General features: G+C 42.4%; 1 protein-coding gene across 1 annotated transcript in view; it reads left to right on the top strand.

The window, feature by feature from the left end:
* The first annotated feature begins 1,676 nt into the window (after positions 1–1,676).
* PELI2 (pellino E3 ubiquitin protein ligase family member 2) overlaps positions 1,677–17,377 on the top strand; it is a 42,122-nt gene continuing 26,421 nt past the window's right edge. The window contains exons 1-2 of the mRNA XM_018082174.3: positions 1,677–1,696; positions 2,162–2,291. Coding sequence (XP_017937663.2) covers positions 1,677–1,696; positions 2,162–2,291 — 150 coding nt within the window. The remainder of the gene's footprint in view (positions 1,697–2,161; positions 2,292–17,377) is intronic.

The following is a 17,377-nucleotide window of genomic DNA, read 5'->3' as shown; positions in this document are numbered from 1 at the left end:
CGGTTCCTCTTGCCCTTTTGTGGAAAGGAAATTCAGAAATTGGCAGGAGGAGAGAACCCTCCTGAAAATTTGTCAGTGCTAATCAGGATGAATGAATTCAACTTTCGCTTTGCTTGGATTTCTTTCCTATTTCAAGTTTCCAAAAGATCTTTTAACCTTGAGCAGCTTCTTTCTCTCTCCAAAAAGTAACTAAATCCCACAGAGACTGAAATGAAATGGAGTAGCCTTTCCCAGTTGAAATTGTTTTGTGAACATGAGAATAAAACCCCGCTTGCCTGGTTTTAACTGGAACTACTTCAATTCAGTGTCACTTAACAGTTACACAAATATTAAAAAAAATAATAATTACAGAATGTAAAGCTAGCAGTGGTAATATATAGTCACTACACATTATTTCTGAGGGAATTATTGCTTTCTTAGGTTTTCAGATAAAAATACTTGTAGAAGGAATGTTGTCTTCAGGCAAGTTAAAACTTGCTGGCATATTCCTGGTAATACAGTGCCTTTGAAAGAAAACATGTGTGTATATCCGGGGAGATTGAAGTTGGAGAATCAAATAACTCCTATTTTAAGTGCTGGTATTTAAGCTGCCTGTGGATCATATTGATGTATCTTTGTAGGGGTTGGGCTCTTGTGATGAGGATCTGCTGTGCCACTCTCGTCTGGTGTAGGGTTGATAACAAGTTTCCAAGGTACACGTAGGTCTGGGGTGAAATAATAGTGATTTACTCCTGTTGTTTTCCTGCTGTGTCAGGGAATCCCCTTTAATATTCCAGAAAGATTCCGTAGTCTCCCTATGAAAGTGGGAATGAGAGGACAAGTCCAATTTCAGCCCAGCTGAAAGTCTCTCAACTTTCTGTGTGGCTTTAGCATCATGTAATAAATGCATATTTTTAAAAGGTCCGGGTTTTATGTTCTGGACTGCTTAGATTTGAGATTATTTTTTGATCTTACATCTGTTCTTGCTTGTGCTCAAACATTCAGCTATCCTGCATTTGGGATCCCCGCATGTGAAGTTGGGAGCTGTTTCCCTGTGTGCCAGCAGGTGATCCTTGCCTGGAGTGAGCACTGAGCCTTCTGCAGAGCCTCAGCAATGACACCCCTTGCTTTCATCCACTCCCTGTTCCCCGTTTGTTTGCAGAAGGATAGAAGCTCTCCAAGTGCATTCTCCTGTTACACAAACTGCTTAGTTACACATTCAGGATGTTACGATAAGAAAATAAAAGATTCTGTGTTTCTGCCTTGCTGCCTTTTGCTTCTCCTTTCCATATTCCGCCCTGAGAGCTGTTCCCAGACCAGCTGGGAGTTGGCAGGAATGTCACAGGTGACAGTGCTGTGGGGGGAAGCACCAACCTGACCTAAATCTTGGGGTGAGGTGGAGGTGAATTCTGTCCTTATGCATTGCAAAGAAGTTTCCAGTTGATCCCTTCCCTGGGGAAGGAGCTGTGTCCCCTTGAGGCTTAAGACTTCTCTGAATAATTAATCCTCTGGGTCTTGTGTCCTCAGGGAGAGATGAAAGAACTGTGGAAGGCTACTGTGTTACACCTGATAAAGGAAGTCATTAGTGAGGCTTCAGATAGTCACATAAATTAAAAACACTTGCATCCTCTACCCTTAATAATAGATGAAGCCTTTAGGATTAGAGTTTAAAAAAAAAAAAGGAGGAGGGAGAAACAATGACGAAAAGCTTTTTTGTGTGAGTAAAATTCCTTTTCACACAGTTTTACTTGCCCCTAAATTACTTTATTTTTCTGGATTGGCCCCGTTCCTGTATGAGATGTCTGAAGCGGGCTGATAGGGTAAAAACATTGTAAAACTCCCCTTGTTCTGAATTACTGAAGATGTAGGGTGTTATTCCAAATTCCTTTGATTCTAGAGGCAAAGAAGTATTTCTGTGGCTGAACAGCTCAGTAGTTCATTTGTAGTTAATTACCTTTTTAATGAGAACAAAATTTCAGCCGTTGGTGGGTAAAGGATGTTCGAACGCTCATAATTCAGGAAACAAAACTTAGCAGGGCTGGGACTTGTTTTGTTTTGCCTGTGCATTTGATGATACCAGAATTACCACTCTCTCCTTCTCTGTGGCCACACGTCCAGTCCCTCCTTTTCCCTGTTCCAGACTGGTGGTGGTTTGTGCTCAGCTGCTGTGGTTTATTTCCAGGTACAATGGATCCCTCCCGAACGGTGACAGAGGACGCAGGAAAAGCAGATTTGCCCTTTATAAGCGACCCAAGGCCAATGGAGTTAAACCCAGCACTGTTCATGTCATCTCTACTCCTCAAGCATCAAAGGTATGGCACAAGGGGGGGGGGACAAATCCTGTCTTTCTGATGATCCTGAGTGGAGAATTCCTCATGTGTTACTGCTGATTTGCCTTGCTGCCAGTTTGTTCTGTGGTAGTAGGATACATTTGTTTTGGTGAAGAGGCTGCAGTGGGTTTTCTTTCTGAGGGTATATGGCTTTAATTTTAATCCAGTTACCGGTTTAAAATAGCCTGTAAGCTCAGGTGTGAGATAATCTGACCTTCCTGCCCCTGTTCAGAAAGCTGTCACTGCTTTTGTGATAAAAACCAGAAAAAGTATTTTAATTTCTTTCTCACTGGAGTGATATCTCTTTCCTCCTCAGGAAGATAACTGACATGCTATAAAAAAATGTCATGATCCCTCGGGGCCTTTCATTTTTGTTGCTAATAATGATACTGTGGAAGTTTTTACCTGAAGCTTAGTGTGGGTGAAGGAGGAAAAGCAGTAAATATATTAACACAGTAATATATTAATGTATAGAGGTGTCCAGGTCAAAGTTCTGGTGGTGGAATATATTTCAAGCTTCAGAAAGTCATGGATCTTCACACTGCTCAGAAATGTGTTGTCTAACTTGGACCAAGAGAAGAATGTTGTTTAATACATAGTGTGGGATTATGTTTTTGAATGCTTGGTATACACCTAAACTTATCAAAATATACAATATCAGAGCTTGTTTTCTTTGCAGAATCCTTTGTGTAGCGCCTGCCTAGTGCAGATAAATGGGGAGTCTTTTGGATTAAAAGTTTTTCTGTGCATATTTTTCAGTGAAAGCTTTTGTGAGTTAATAAGCTCAACCTTCAAAATAGACCTGTAGTGTGATGTTTATGTGTTGGTAACTCCAGTCTGCTGCTTAAAATGTAACAAATGGGGAAAAAATGTGTTTTACATAGTGGCTGGAAACATACCCATGTTCTCACTGGATAATCTGAAGCATTTAGACTGCAGTATTTGAGTTGCCAAATATTTAAACACCTGGCAGACAGCACAAGGAATCTGGTTAATGTTCATCTGTGGTGTTTTTGCAGTGCAGATAAAATATGTGTGCTGTACAAATTAGTGCCCTTATAAAGATAGCACAGGGGCTGGGACGTGAAAGCCCTTCCTCCCAGGATTTGGATTCAGGTGGATATGTCAACTTGAATGGATTCTTCTGCACTTTCTCTGAACCCTTATAAAAGAGCTTTTATGTGTTTATACTGCTGTCTGGGGCAAGGCTGGTGGGTGTGTGCCAGAACAGGGGTGCAGAGGAACCTCAGTGAGAGCTCTTTCCATGCACAGAGAGGACTCTTCTATTTTTAAGATGCTGTCATAGGCTTTTCTCACATCTTAGGCACCAGAGCCTAAATAATTTTACTGGGAATGGTTTCTGCACACAACTTGTGTCAATGATTGCAGAAACACAGGCTGATAAAGAGTGAGCTGCTTGGTTCTTAGAAAATAACAACTTGATCTCAAAAGTTTAGTTCTGCTCTCAGTCTTTCAGTCTAACTCGTCTTTAAGGAAGGTAAAATGGTGGGAAGTTGTGCTGCACAGGATATTAACAAGTTTTCTCCCTTTATATCCTTCCTTCTAACTTTTCAGATACCAATTTTCTGTTTTGCTCTGCTTGTCTGTCACTGCAAGCTGAACCTGGAGTGGGAAGACACATGTTATGTTTAGAGCACTGGTGCTTCTTGGGTGGTGGATTTAGCAGAGGTGGGTGAGGCACTGACTGTCTCTATTGGTTTTGTCTCTGATGTGGACACTGGAATAAGGTGCAGGGCTGGTTTTGTGCTAATTGTGTTAATGCAGCAGCTCAGGAACTGTATTTGTCACCAATTCTAAGCCTGAAAACTGCAATAAATGGCAGGAGGCTGCTTGTCACGTCCCATTGTCCCTGCTGTGCAGGTGTCAAGGACAGCTGGGGTAGCAATGGCTTCAGTAGTAAATTTAGCTGAGCTAATTGCATATGAATCAGGGCCTTTTGTTTCTTCCACTGAAAGCTCGGTTTTTTGCCACTCTGCCTTCCGAGGTGCTGGAGAAAACTTAGGATTGTTTGGGTATATGGGTGTGTTTGGGGGGAAAGCACTGCATGGGGTAATGAGTCTCAAGTTTTTTCAGAGTACTGTTAAAATATGGATGCACCTCTTCAACATTATTCACTTCACTTTAAAACCTGTTTTATTAACTCTGTGCTTAGGCAGCGGTCAGGAAATTTTCTGGTATCCCCTTTTTCACAGAAGTCACACTGTTTAAGACAGACTTTTTCCAACATTCTCAGATTTGGGTTTGCTGTAAGAAAGGAAGGTAAGAAAGGAAGCTTAAAACTCTTTATGCTGTCTCGAGTTTCTTTATGTACATGTCAGGGGTGGGGAGTGAGGGACTGTGAGTCTTCATTAACTGTGTATGAATCCAAGATTTTAATAATCTCCTTCGCTGAACTAGAGAGTTTGTTTCAAAATCATCACGTCACAGGGTCACCTGGGAGTGCTGGGATGCTGAACTGAAGTTTACTAGGTTTTGGGAGGGGTATGAGAGGTTTGCTTAAGGGATTTTTATATTTTGGGGGTTTGTGGTGGGGTTTTTTTTTTTTGGTTGGGGGTACATGTCTGACAGGGAAACATGTCTGTGAGTGAAAGCCAACTTAATATCACTGTGGAATAATATTTAAGGACAGTATATCTTTCTTACAGATCTTAAGTAGGTGAATAATATGCCATCTAAAGAAAAGTGTATGATTCCAATTTCTGCTGAGCAGAGGTGTTCATGTTCCAGTACACACCCAGTCTTTTTGATTCAGTGGACCATTAGGTTTACACAGGTGGATCTTCACTCCTCTTTCTTTCTTCTCAGCCATCACTAACTCCTTGTTGGATGTTGTTTAGTTGGAGTTCTTTTTGTGGAACAGTGGGAGAAAGCCCCCCCCTCCCCACTCCCATATGAGGGGGGTGCTGGCAGCTGGCACTAACACTGAGGTTACTGGTTTTACTGGATACTCTAATCATGTAATCCCCCATGACTTCAGGTCTGTGTGCATTTAGATTTCCTTATTGGTTTCTAATGCTTTGGAATTACTTCCATAGGTGTAGAGTTTAGAGAAATGAAGAAGGAGCTTTGTGTGCGTCTGAATTACTTGAAGTATGGCATTAGGAAGCATGAACTGTTGACAGTAGCCCTCCAGAATTCCCTAGGATTACTCTGGAAGCACGACTGCAACAGTGTATATGGGATTTGAGACCTTCCAAAGTATTAAGTCAGTGGGCAAGGGAATCAAGCACTGGAAGTACTCCTTTCTAACAAGGAATGTTTTGCTTTGGTGCCTGAGTGATTCCATTCTTAATACTGACCCCACAGAAGGTTGCAAATGCCTTTTGAATTGCTGCAGACTACAAAAACCCCCACCTTTATTACCTTTTTATGGTGGTGTGTCTTGGTATTTATTATGTCTGTCTGTCTTAGGATCAAAGTTTTCCTTTGGTAACCTGTGGTGGATAAAGCCAACCTATTTTCTCCCCTATGAAATTACTATTTCAAGCTGCCTGGGGAAGATCTTTCCGACTTCAAGTCCAATTACCTGCCGAGTTGGCTTCTGCTTTTTGCTATCACAACAGCAGCTTGTGCAGTCACTGCCTGGGTTCCTGCAGCTCCAATCAAGTTTCCTGCTGCTGCTGGAAGAGAACAAAATGCAGCCATACCAATAATTATTAGGTCGGGGACAGAGCTGCAATTTGTGCTTTGAGTGACGAGAGAAAATGAAAGTACAGGATTCTTGTGATCAGATACTGCATCTGCTTTGACATCCTTTGAATGGGGGAGTAAAAGGACCAGAGATCCCTTTGGCACTGACAACTTTGTGGTGTTCATTGAGTGAGAGCTGTAGAGCTCAGCTGCTGTGCCTGTCAGTGGCTTCCCTCTTTCCTACTGGGCTTATTTATGGTCTAATCAGTTCGTGGAGCACTAATTTGTTCTGAAGTAACTTAATGGCACAGGTATCTCCAGAGTCCTGGGCTGTGCAGGAACAGCTTTTTCTTGGCTCATCACACTGAGTCTGCTTGAATAATAGTTTCCTGGGTGTATTGTCCTTTTCTCTATTAAATGAGCATCACCTTAACATGCTGACTCTCTATCCCTGTGCCCTTCAGTAGCAGGGAATGGTCAGACAGAAGGATTAGACCAATTTCACCAGTAAGGCTTCATAAATAACAGCCCTTACTTGGTTTGAAGCTCTCCTCCCTGAGCTTTTGGGACCTATTGAGCAGAATGCATGTCAAAGGTTTTGGAAAATCATTTTATAGTGTTTTCTAACAAAACCCAGATGTTTAGTGAAGGAAGGGGAATTAAAAAATTGCTGAGGACTACAACAATTATTTTTTTATGACTTAATGTTGCTTTTTGTTTTCACGCTCTCCCTGCAGAGGGTCAAAAGAAAAAGGATCAAAAAATGCTTTCCTTGTAAGCTCTCTTTAAACTACATCTGCTCTAAATCAATATTTTAGAGCTGGTTCTGCTTGAACGTGGGTGCCCTCTGAAAGCAGAGGAAAGTACAGGGATCACCAGGACTACTGTTAAACTTGGGAATGTTGCATTTCCCTGTGTGCTTCCACTTGGCTTCCCACAGGGATCCAGGCTGTGCAGTGTCTCAGTTTGCAGCTTCCTTGACTGTGTCAGGAATAACCTGGGGGGTTTGGGCTCGTGATAATGGAGAGCTGTGGAAAGGAGGGGCTGGATGTCAGCTGAGCTTTAAGTGCTGTAGTGTGAGGTCAGGCAGTGCAAACCTTGTTGCCCATCGTGGAGTGTCTTCAGTTGTTTGTGCCACTGGAAAAGCAACAAGTAGGATTTGTACTGGAGATGGTTTCACTGGAACATAAAATTTTCACAGCTTGAGCTTAAGAGGTAGCATGACTTGTTTAAAGCTCTCTTGTACCAGTTTGACTGGTTTCTGCATCTTCCTTGCTGTTCCCAGCAATTTGGGGTGGAAATTTTGGACCACCATTGCAGTGGTGAAGCTCTGTCCTGTCTCATATTTATTCTAATTGGGCTGTTAATTGGCTAGAATGGATCTGGTCTTAGAAGTGCATTTCTCCTGAGAGCTGGGCTGCTCTTGGCTTCCTAGAAGTGATGAAAACACCCAAAACTGGTTTTGGATCAAATGAAGCCACATGAGTTGAACACACTGTTTCTGCCTGTGTGGTGGTACTGCCTTTTGAACTTGCTGTTGGGGATAACTCATCCCTGCAAGTTGGGATTTTACCAAGGGAGATTCTCTCTAGAACATTAAAAAGTGATCTGCTGTGGTGTTCCAGGGGTTTTGTGCTGGAGCAAAGTTAGGAACAGCCTGATGACTACGAGGGCTTTTATGCAACTATTGGAGTCTGGGGCTGTCAGCATCTATAATACAGGAATTCCTCTTCTGTGTATGGGTTGTTCCATGCTCAGAAGAAAATGTAGCAAGAGGAACATGCAGCTGATGATGGATATACTTTTCCTGTTCTCTCAAACTCGTGTCCAAATGAAATGGTCTTAAATGGATGGAATGTTGTGTTTTGGAAAAATCAAGCAGCATATGCTCAGTCATAGCAGCTCTGCTGGAACAGAGGAGCTGGAACTGAATCAAAGAGGAGATGAGACTCCTCTGCTCCAAGGCTTTGTTGAGAGGAGCAGTTATTTTGAAAACACAGAAAGCAATTCCAGTTTCACGGGCCAACAGTAACTTTTCGAAGAAACAAACAGCTGCTACTCCTGTTTTACAAATTGGAAAGTGCTTGTTTTCCAGAGTGCCTTGAGATTTTGTTGATGGAAAGAAGAAAATCTAAATATATAAAATGAGTAATGTTATCTGTTCTCCAAGTGACAGACTCGAGGGGTGACTCTTGTGACACCAGGAGATTCCTTTTCCCACTGTCTGTGGGTCTCTTGTCTGAGACATGTTTATGCTTTCTTTTAGATGCAGGATTACTTTGTTTTGGGATCCTGCTGGTTTGCTCCTACTCAACACCAAACACCCCACAAACATTTTGGAAGAAAACAGGGAGAACTTTATCCTGATAATCCCTTCTGAAGGGGTGTATCCCCAGCAAAGTGCTTGTGGTGAGGCTTCATGTGCTGAATGCTCCAACTTCTGCTCATGTAGAGATACTCTGGCAGTCACAAAGCAGTTCAGAGTTCTTCAGCACTATGGGTTTGCTCCTACAAGATGATTTTTTTTTTTTATCATCTCCTGAGCTGTCCTTCCATGAAAACAAAGGAGTTTGGCCACTGGGCTTTCATCAGAGCTTGTACTTAGGTGACCTCCCACGTGAGGCTGTGTGTGTTCTGTACAGACTTGCCTTTAAATTCTGCCTGTCTCTTGTCCACAGTGATTCTGCCAGTCCTTCAGGAAGTTCTGGGCTCTGCAGATACCTGAAGCGAGGTAATGTGTGTGGTAATATATGCTTTGGCCTTTTAATTTCAGGAGCAGCAGATGCAATCACTGGGACTTCAGGAAGCTCATTACAGGCCCAGCACCACCAACTTGTTCAGTTCTCTGTCCTCTTCCAGCTCCATCTCACTGTGAGCTCTGACCACAGCCAGGGAATGATGGATCTCCTCTGCTTTTTGGTACCAGGGGGAGCACTCCCAGTCAAGCTGAAAAACTGTGGGACTTGGTGCACTGAGGTCAGGTTTGCACATTCCCTGGAACTCTCCCTCTGGGGACTGCTGGCCTGGCATTTGCACTGAGAAAAGACCAGTGTCTTCCAGTGATCTGTCTCACACTGGGATCATCCAGAAGTGTTGTGGATGTTGACAGCTACCACTCCTGTGGTTCCAGAGATTTTCCTGAGAACCTCTCCTGTTTTCTAAGTTTAAGACACTGATACTTTTCTTTCTTTTGCCCTAACCCAGGGTAAGAAAAGGGGGGGAAGCAAGTACAGGTCTGATTTCTGTGTGTTTGGTTTTTGCTCATGGGTCACATGTGACCAAAGAAACTTTGGTTCCAGTCCCTGTAGCTGCACAAGGTTTTCTCCTCCCAGATTTTGCAGTGATTGAAGGCTTAGATGACGAAGCACCCCCTGTTTGCAGCTTGGACAGCTCTTGTGTCTAAAACAGCACTGCTCAGCTTGCTGAGGGATGTTGTTCTTGAGCAGAGGAACCTGAAGAGAACCTGGAACTTTCCTGGTGAGATCAAGGACATTTTATACTTGCTCTGCAGCAAGGCAGACTTCTGGGGTTTATTGCTAATCTCAAATCCCAGTCAAGTTTAACTGCAGAGATGCTTTCTTTTCTAGGATCAGACTTCTGAGAGCCAGGACTTTCTGGGATCAGAGCATCCACATTGACGCTCTGGATGATCAGGGAATTTCTGAACCTGTAGCAGCTTGTTTGTTCTCCAGCTCTTTAGGAAGTGATGTGTGGAAAGTTTTCTTTATGTAGGAGGTTACAGCCTCCAAGGATTAGAGCTTGTTCCTTTCCCCAGGCAGTGCTTTCCTCAGCAGCTGCTGTTGTGAAGCTTCATTTCAGCTGAATGAGGTTATTCCACCTTTTCTCTCCCTGTCTTTATAAGGTGTGTTCATTCTTGGATGAGTTGTTGTCTTCTCATATTGACACAACTAAATTTGTAGGACCAGTAACTCTCCATTTCTACCAAAAAGTGGCCAAAGGTTTGGTGAACTTCTCTCAGCTGTGGTTCAGCCACCTGAAGATGTGCCTCTGTTTGGGTGGACCTGAGCTGGTCACACAGATAACAGCCACCTTCTCTCTTTGAAGCTCTTGCCTTCACAGTATTTTGGCTCTGCATCTGTTTAACATAATCCAGAATTCCAGAAGAGGTAATTAAAGAGATCATGTGGTTGAGAGCAGGTGAGGGAGAGATGCTTTTTTATGCTTAAGGTTTTAGAGTGTTTGGTGAGTGTTATTAAAGCAAAACTTATTATGTGCTTCATGAATGCAAAAAAATTGTGGGATTGATCAAATAAAGCTTCAGTAGTGGGCTGATTTCTCTGGTTTGCACACTTGAGACACTGTACTTTATAGAGACAAACCTTACAAGCTTTGAATTTTCTACAAAGGTTTGGAGGAAATGCTGAATAGGACAGTGATAGCAAACCCACAAAAACTGGAAGGAGGCCTGAAAGGAACTTCGGGGAGGCTTTGGATTCATTTTGACTTCTGACCTTCATGTAATGACATTTACCATCATAAACTTCAGACAATGGGCTACTGTGGAAAGCAGAAATTTTTCCTCCTCCCTGTTTCCTTACAGAAAGAAATTTTTCTTCCCCTCTGTCAGCATTTGGTTTTCCACAGGGCTGTGTCTCTCCCTCAGCCCACCAAAGAATCTGCCACTGCCGAAGGTCAGGGATGAGGCAGTGCCTTGGTGGTCCAGGTGGGAGGCAGGAACAAAGCTGACCTCGCCTCAGCTGCTCCTCCTCTGCTGCAAAGGAGAAGCTGGCCTTGGAAAGCTGGATTGTGAAACTTGTAATAGCACAGAAAGTGCTCTTCCCAGCTCAGCCCTCCCCCTCCAAGCTTTCTCAAATCTTCCTGTTTGGTGTTTTGTCACAGAGATTGACTCTGTTGCTGCCTGAGTGTAATAAATAAACTGTGCAAGTCAAAACAAAGTGTTTGCAATTCTGTGCAGGAGACAGCCCTTGCTAAATATCTTAAAATATCACTCTGCTATGCTCTTGACTGTTACTGGGAAGGTTTAACTCTGTTTTGCTTGGTTAAAAATATCTTGGTTATTTAATGTTGCCTCTTAGTATCTTTGTCCTGTACCCAGACACTGCTGGGGTTGAGAGTGTTGCTGTGTCACTGCGATGTGTATAAAAACAGGGCTCTTTCTGAGGAAGTATTTTTTTCCCCTGGAAATAATAGAAAAGGATTTTATAAAGGAAAAAAGTTGCATATCTATTAAATTCCTTTGGGTTGTGTATGAATTTACTCAGGGTCTCACACAGACTGAAACAATCAGGACATTGAGTTCAGGTAGCCCCATTCATTGCTTTAATTCAAAACTTTGCCAGAAGTGTTTTTGTCAGATGCCTATGTAAATGTACAAATTTAGATGATGCAGTGTAGGTTTTACAGATACTTTTCTTAACTGGTTTTATGGGTTTTGCATGGAAGTACTTTAGGAACTGAGGGGGGGAAATGGACAAAAGCAAGTGTTCCAGTCTTTATTTAAGAATATTGAAATTTTTTGAGAGAATTTGTAGCTTTAGATGTGAAACTTGTTACAATAAGCAGAGTTCATTCAGGGATATATATTCTATACCTTTGTTCCAGTATTGGGTGTTGGACAACCACTAGTTCTCTATAGTCCATTTTTTATACCCTTTGGCAGAGTCCTCAGTGCTGTAGGATTAATCCACTTACACCGGTACCTGCAGCATTCCTGCTGTCCTCTCTGCTGTTGATTTAGTTCCAGTTTTTCTCATTTTATAAATTCTTTATATGGAACACAGCCTAGTGCTTTGGAAAGTCACTGTTTGTGTGACAGGGAAGCACTGGCATTGCACTGCTTGATTCCATCACCTTCAGGAGGGATTCCCTTTCCTGCAATCTCTTCCTCTCTCCAGATAAAAATGTACTTGCTCAGATGTAAGGGGAGGGCCCTGATTTTTTTTTTTTCTCTTGACTGCTCAGGAATTCTGTGCAGAAAACCCTCTGATTAAAATTTAGCCAGAATGATAAATAAAAATCTACGTATGCATAGCAAGGAGAGGTGACAAGAGGGAACACCACCATACAGTGTGACTGTGTGGATGCACTGAGGCTTTTCCAGGCTGATGTAATAATTGATTTTCGCTTGGTGGCAGTGAAAGTTACCCCATTTAGTCTTAAAAACACTAAACCACTTTAAAACAGGAGTGTGGAGGCACCCTCCTAGGTCAGAGGCTTGGATGGCTTCAGAGGCATCTATAGAAAAAAGATTTTGGAATGTGACAAGGGGTATTTCTGCCTCAGGTAGGATTGCAGGCTCTGCAAGTGCTGGGAGGGGGTGGTTCTGCCTCTGCTGCTCCATGGAAGCTGTTTGTTGTCATTTGTGTTCGAGTGTTTGCCACGTTGATGGTGCAGCAAAAATGGGAGTTGGATGATCTCTGATACCCAAACAGTCCTGCTCCCAGCTCTAAGTGTAACAGTCCTGCCTAGAATTGCTCTGAATAAGGCACTTTGTACAGGATGAACCCCCCAAAAGGTGCTCAGAAGCACTGATAAGGTAGAGGCAGCCCATCCCTTGGGCAGCCTGGCTCTTCCAGCAGCTCCTTGTGGAGAAAGGAGTGTCAGGGCCATGAAAGGCTGGGTTTGAGGCTGAGTGGTACCTCTGTTGGCACATTTGCTCCACGTGGGAAGATGCTGAAGCCTTGGCTGTGCAGGCTTGGGCTCTGCAGAGCCAGTGGAGTCTCAACCCCAGCTGAGCAGCACGTGCTGGTTTTAGAGCAAGGGCTGTGTCCAGGAGGTCATTCCCACTTTGGTATCTTAATTGCTGATTTAGCCCTGGCTGAAGGTTGCTCCAGAAGGACCTTTAACAAGTTTGTGTACAGAGGATGTTTGACATCTTGAGAGCCTCATGGAATCTGTTGTCCTTCAGTAATTTTTCTGCCAAAACCTAGAGTGTCTGCAGAGTCATTTTTTTTCTGTGCTCTTGCCAAGATTGGGATACTTCTTGTTTTGAAGTCAAGGAAGTTGTGTTCAAGGAAATGTCATGCCCAGAATCGTTTGTTAATTGTGCATAGGCTGTCTTTAAAGCAATACTTACTTGGCTTTCAGTTGCCAACTGGTGAATTGTGTTGTTAACACCAGTAAAAGTCCATAAATCACAGATACCTCAACTGTATCTAATCAGCCTGTTCAGTGTTCCAGGATTGTTTCAGCCTCCCGTTTCTCAGGCTTGATTAACAGGAAGGAGAGAGCACTTAGGACACTTGTTACAGGTACATAATGTCTCTTCTTTATCACTTGTGTGATTTTTCTTTTCCTGTTGTGTATCAGTGTGTATTTGAAGGACAGTGAAGATAAAAAGTAGGTTTCCTCTAAAATGGAAATCTTTCTTATTCGAATATTATGTCCTCAGTCTTATCAGCCTGGGCAAAGTCTGCACATTAATTTGCCAGGATGGTTTGCTGCTTCTGTGCTTTCTTTTTCTTTTGTTTTTGATTTTTTTTTAATGCATTGATCCAGATACCACGTTCTTCTTGTTACAGTTGCAACCCTTCCTCACGAACCATCTCACTGCTTTTCACTCTGTTTGTTTAGTGCCTGCTGACTATAGCTAGTATGATGATGGAATGCTTTTTCATACAGACCACTGGAAGTCTTGGAGTGGGATAAGATTCACCTTTGATGGAATTTGCTAAGATGACTTTGTCAGCAGCAAGAAATTGTGTGCAAAGTGGAAAGGCCAAAAATGTGCTAAATGTTTTGGCATTGTGTTAATCTAATTTATGATTGACTTGCTGTACTAGTTCTCTGTTCATAGTTTCTTGTACTGACTATATTTTGCTTGATATTGAGGGAAAACACTTTGCCTTTAAAGTAATGACTGTGGTTATATTAAAGTGCTTTTGGCAGAAACTAAGATTGATACCTGTGTGGGGCAGGTTGTCTCCTTGTCAGGTGCAGGTTGGTCAGTTGTGTGTGTAAACAGAGGGAAGATTTGCTCTTTGGTTTGGTGTTTGGGTGAATTGCTGCAAAAGATCCAATTTCCCCAAGATTTTAAAGCATCAAAGATTTGGGCTGAAGGAGTTGCACTGAACTCTTAAATAATTGTCATACAGGATGAGGCTGTGATATAGTTGTGGAAGAATGTGTTGTATAAACCTTTTATGAGAAAATGATACATAATGTGGAAATAAACTGATACGAAAGCTTGTGCTTTGTCTTCCTCCCCTTGTGCATCATCTCCTGTGGATCTTATGAGTGCAGACGTAATACAGAGCATAAAGAAGGGGGAATTTGATGTAATGAGTTGGTTTGAAATGATGGATTAAAGTATTTTTGCTGTTATTTTCCTTCCCATCACACCTCCCCCCTCCCATCCCCTACCACTGACCCACCTTGTGCTGCTCCTCCACCCACCGTTTTTGTCACTGGGAAGTGAGGGACACCAGGAGTCTTGAGTTGATTTTTCTTCTTCCAATTGGCCTATCAGTGAGATGCCTTTGAGCTTTTCAAGAAAACGTTGCTGAACATTTTCTTTTTGGAAAGAAAAATGTTAAAACTTGTACTCATGGGGTTTTAAAAGAGAATTTTCCTTCTCATTTTGCATTTAATATATAAACCATGTATGCCCTGTGCTCAGCACTCAGTGCTGGTGTAGAGCCTTGCTCCTGCTGGAATATATAAAGTAAAAATAGTCGAGGATGCACAGGAATTGTAAGGGGTTTTGTGTCCTGGTTTTCACTTGTAACAATAACACTTGCACTGGTGTTGATCCACTGTTCCATGTTGGTAAATTTGATTATTTTTTTTCCTTCTCTCCTGAGCTGGCAAAATGAGAAACTTGTTTTTGCCACAGCAAGTTTCTTTAGTCTCAGAACACCAATTGTGACAGTGCAGCAACAGAAGAGGAGGGGTTGTGTTGGCAGAAGATTCCATATAACTTTAGATCTGGAAAAGGTTTTTAATAATCTAAAATGTAGAACTACAAATTGTTCTCTTGATCGTTTGTTTTGAATGCCCGTGTTCATGGAGGTAGTTCAGAGCCCTGATGGTTCTGGCTTAAATCCTAAAGTCTTCACCAACTCCTAGTTGTGAATCTTAGTGAATAAGTAGATCTTAACTTTGTAAAGCAGGAAATTGTAGTGTTTTGTTGCACTGCTGTTTGTTCACGTTTCTGTGAAAGGGGAATCCTGGAGTAATAAACATGATTCTGTAATTAGAATATTAGTTACAGTAGATTAGCCCTGCGTTTTAGTGAAAATCAGTGCTTTATCTGCCTTGCCAAGTGAGATGCACAGAGACAAGCACTAAAAATTACACGTTACAGTTCGCTTCAAACTCTTCTGCTGTCTTTCTATTTTCCTTGGTACTGAGGCCTTTTGGTACTGAAAGGAAAAATGTAGGATACATGCTGTTCTTTCAGAGCTGTGGTTTCCTTGAAACTATTAATACTTTCCTTGGAAGCTTGTCTGGGCTGAAGGTGTCAGTCATGCATCTGAACACTGATTTGTGATGAAATGAATCTTTTCCAGAATTTCAACTCGTTTTTCCCCGTAGTGTTTGCACTGGAGAAGCTTCATAGTAACAGCTCAGCCTTTTTTTTCCTCTTTTTTTTTCCTGCAGGAGGAATGTCTGCCTTTTGTTCTTACAACTCGAGCTGGTTGTTCTTCCCTCAATGCCTTCCCCCCCCAAGCGCCCGTGTGGGGTTTTTTGTTTGTTTTGAACCCAAAACAAAAATCTCGAATTAATTTGTGAGGCGGCGTTTGAACTTCCTCACAGAAGTTGCCGGGGTTGATGTGGGGAGAGACAAAGCTGCAATTATCTCCAGCTTTGTCCTCCCAAGGGGCTTCATTACAGCCGCTCCTCTCTCCCCGCTGCCGTGTCCCAGCAAGGTGAAGTTCAGGATTCAACAGACACAACAAATTATTATTTTCTCTGTGTGTGCTGTTTCATCCCTGCTGATGGAACATTTAACCGCCCCCTCTTTTTTTTTCTTTTTTTTTAAATTTTTTTTTGCTGTTGTTGTAGCAACAGGAGAATCCGTGAGGTTCTGACAGACCTTCTGGTGTTCAAACCAACTTGTTTGATAGTGATGTGGCAAAAGCATTGACTTTGTGCTGCATCAGCTCGTTCCTCCACTATCAGCCAAAGGCAGGGACACTTCCAGCTCTGAAACGGCTTTAAACTGCTCTGTTTCTAATATTGCTTAATGTCATTTGACAGGCACCTAATACTTTAACTCTTAAAGCCTTCTGCTCTAACAATTCCATGATGGATTTAAACGGGGCTTTCCTCAAGTTTTAGGTTTGCTGATCCAACCCTGAGGGCAAGTAAGCAGTGCTTCAGACCCTCCGGACTGTTATACTTTGTAGTAACATTTTCCTCTTCAAGGTAGTGCTTTGTCTTTTCCTAACACTTAAACCCTGTTTCATTTGGCGATTTTAGCTCTCAAATCTGAAGTTTGAGCTGAAGACACGTTTGGTTACAGACACAAAAACTTATGTTCATACTTTCCCTTCATAAGATTATCTCAGTCGAGCACCTGATAATTCACGACCCTTTAAATGATTTTTTTTTTTAAACAAATACATGCTCTTTCTTTTGCTTGTGTATTTTAGTAGGGCATAGTTCTTTTTCCACAGTGTGTATAGTGATATGTTTGCCAGCATTTGAGTACTGAGTTCAAGTCAGGGGAGCTGAATGCATTTGGATCTCCTTGTTAAGGGAATTTCTGTAATATTTTGAGAAGAACGTACTTAAGTAGCTGCCTGCAATTCACGGTGCTCTGTGCCCGGAAAGTGAGCCTTAACCATTGTTCAATATTTATTTTTAGAAATGAGGTGATATGGAGAGGTCCATTCAGAATGTTTTACTTCAAAGAGAGTACGCCAATATATAGATTTGGCGCCTCGTAAATCCTGACTTTTTCATCTCCTCCCAGAAAGGAGGAAGGGGAAAAAAAAATGTACCAGTGAGAATTAAATGTTCTGGTGTTGTGCATGGTTGGGTTCCATTTCAGTGGAAGATGGGATTATATATGAAGGATGACCCTAACATTTTGCATGTGGGATTATCATCTGGGTTGAAGGGAACAGTCTGTGGTGAGCGTGTTGAGAGAAACTCATTTAGCAGGTTCTAGTCCAAAGCAATTCCTTGCTTGGCTGGGTAATAACGTAAGGAATCTCCAAGTCATCACTTGAGAAGAAATGTTCTTTGACACTTCTGTGACTTGCTGAGTGTAAATGAGATGTTGGTTTGTAGAAGACACTTTGAGCAAGCACGTGGGGCAGCAGTGAGGAGGAATGTGGAATTCTGAACTACTCACCCTCCCGTTTGGGAGCTGAATGCCATGAGTTCCTCTTCCATTTGGGTTGGATTGGGCCCCTTTCCTGCAGTTAAAGTGGTGAGGCATCCTTGTGTTTGCTGGGAATGCAGTGCAGCCTGGCTGTTCCCTTCCC

Source organism: Manacus vitellinus, unplaced genomic scaffold, assembly GCF_001715985.3.
Source record: "Manacus vitellinus isolate BGI_N305 unplaced genomic scaffold, ASM171598v3 scaffold_6_pilon, whole genome shotgun sequence".
NCBI lineage: Eukaryota > Metazoa > Chordata > Aves > Passeriformes > Pipridae > Manacus > Manacus vitellinus.
The sequence above is the reverse complement of the archived record's forward strand: the minus strand, read 5'-3'. Positions and strand labels throughout refer to the sequence as shown.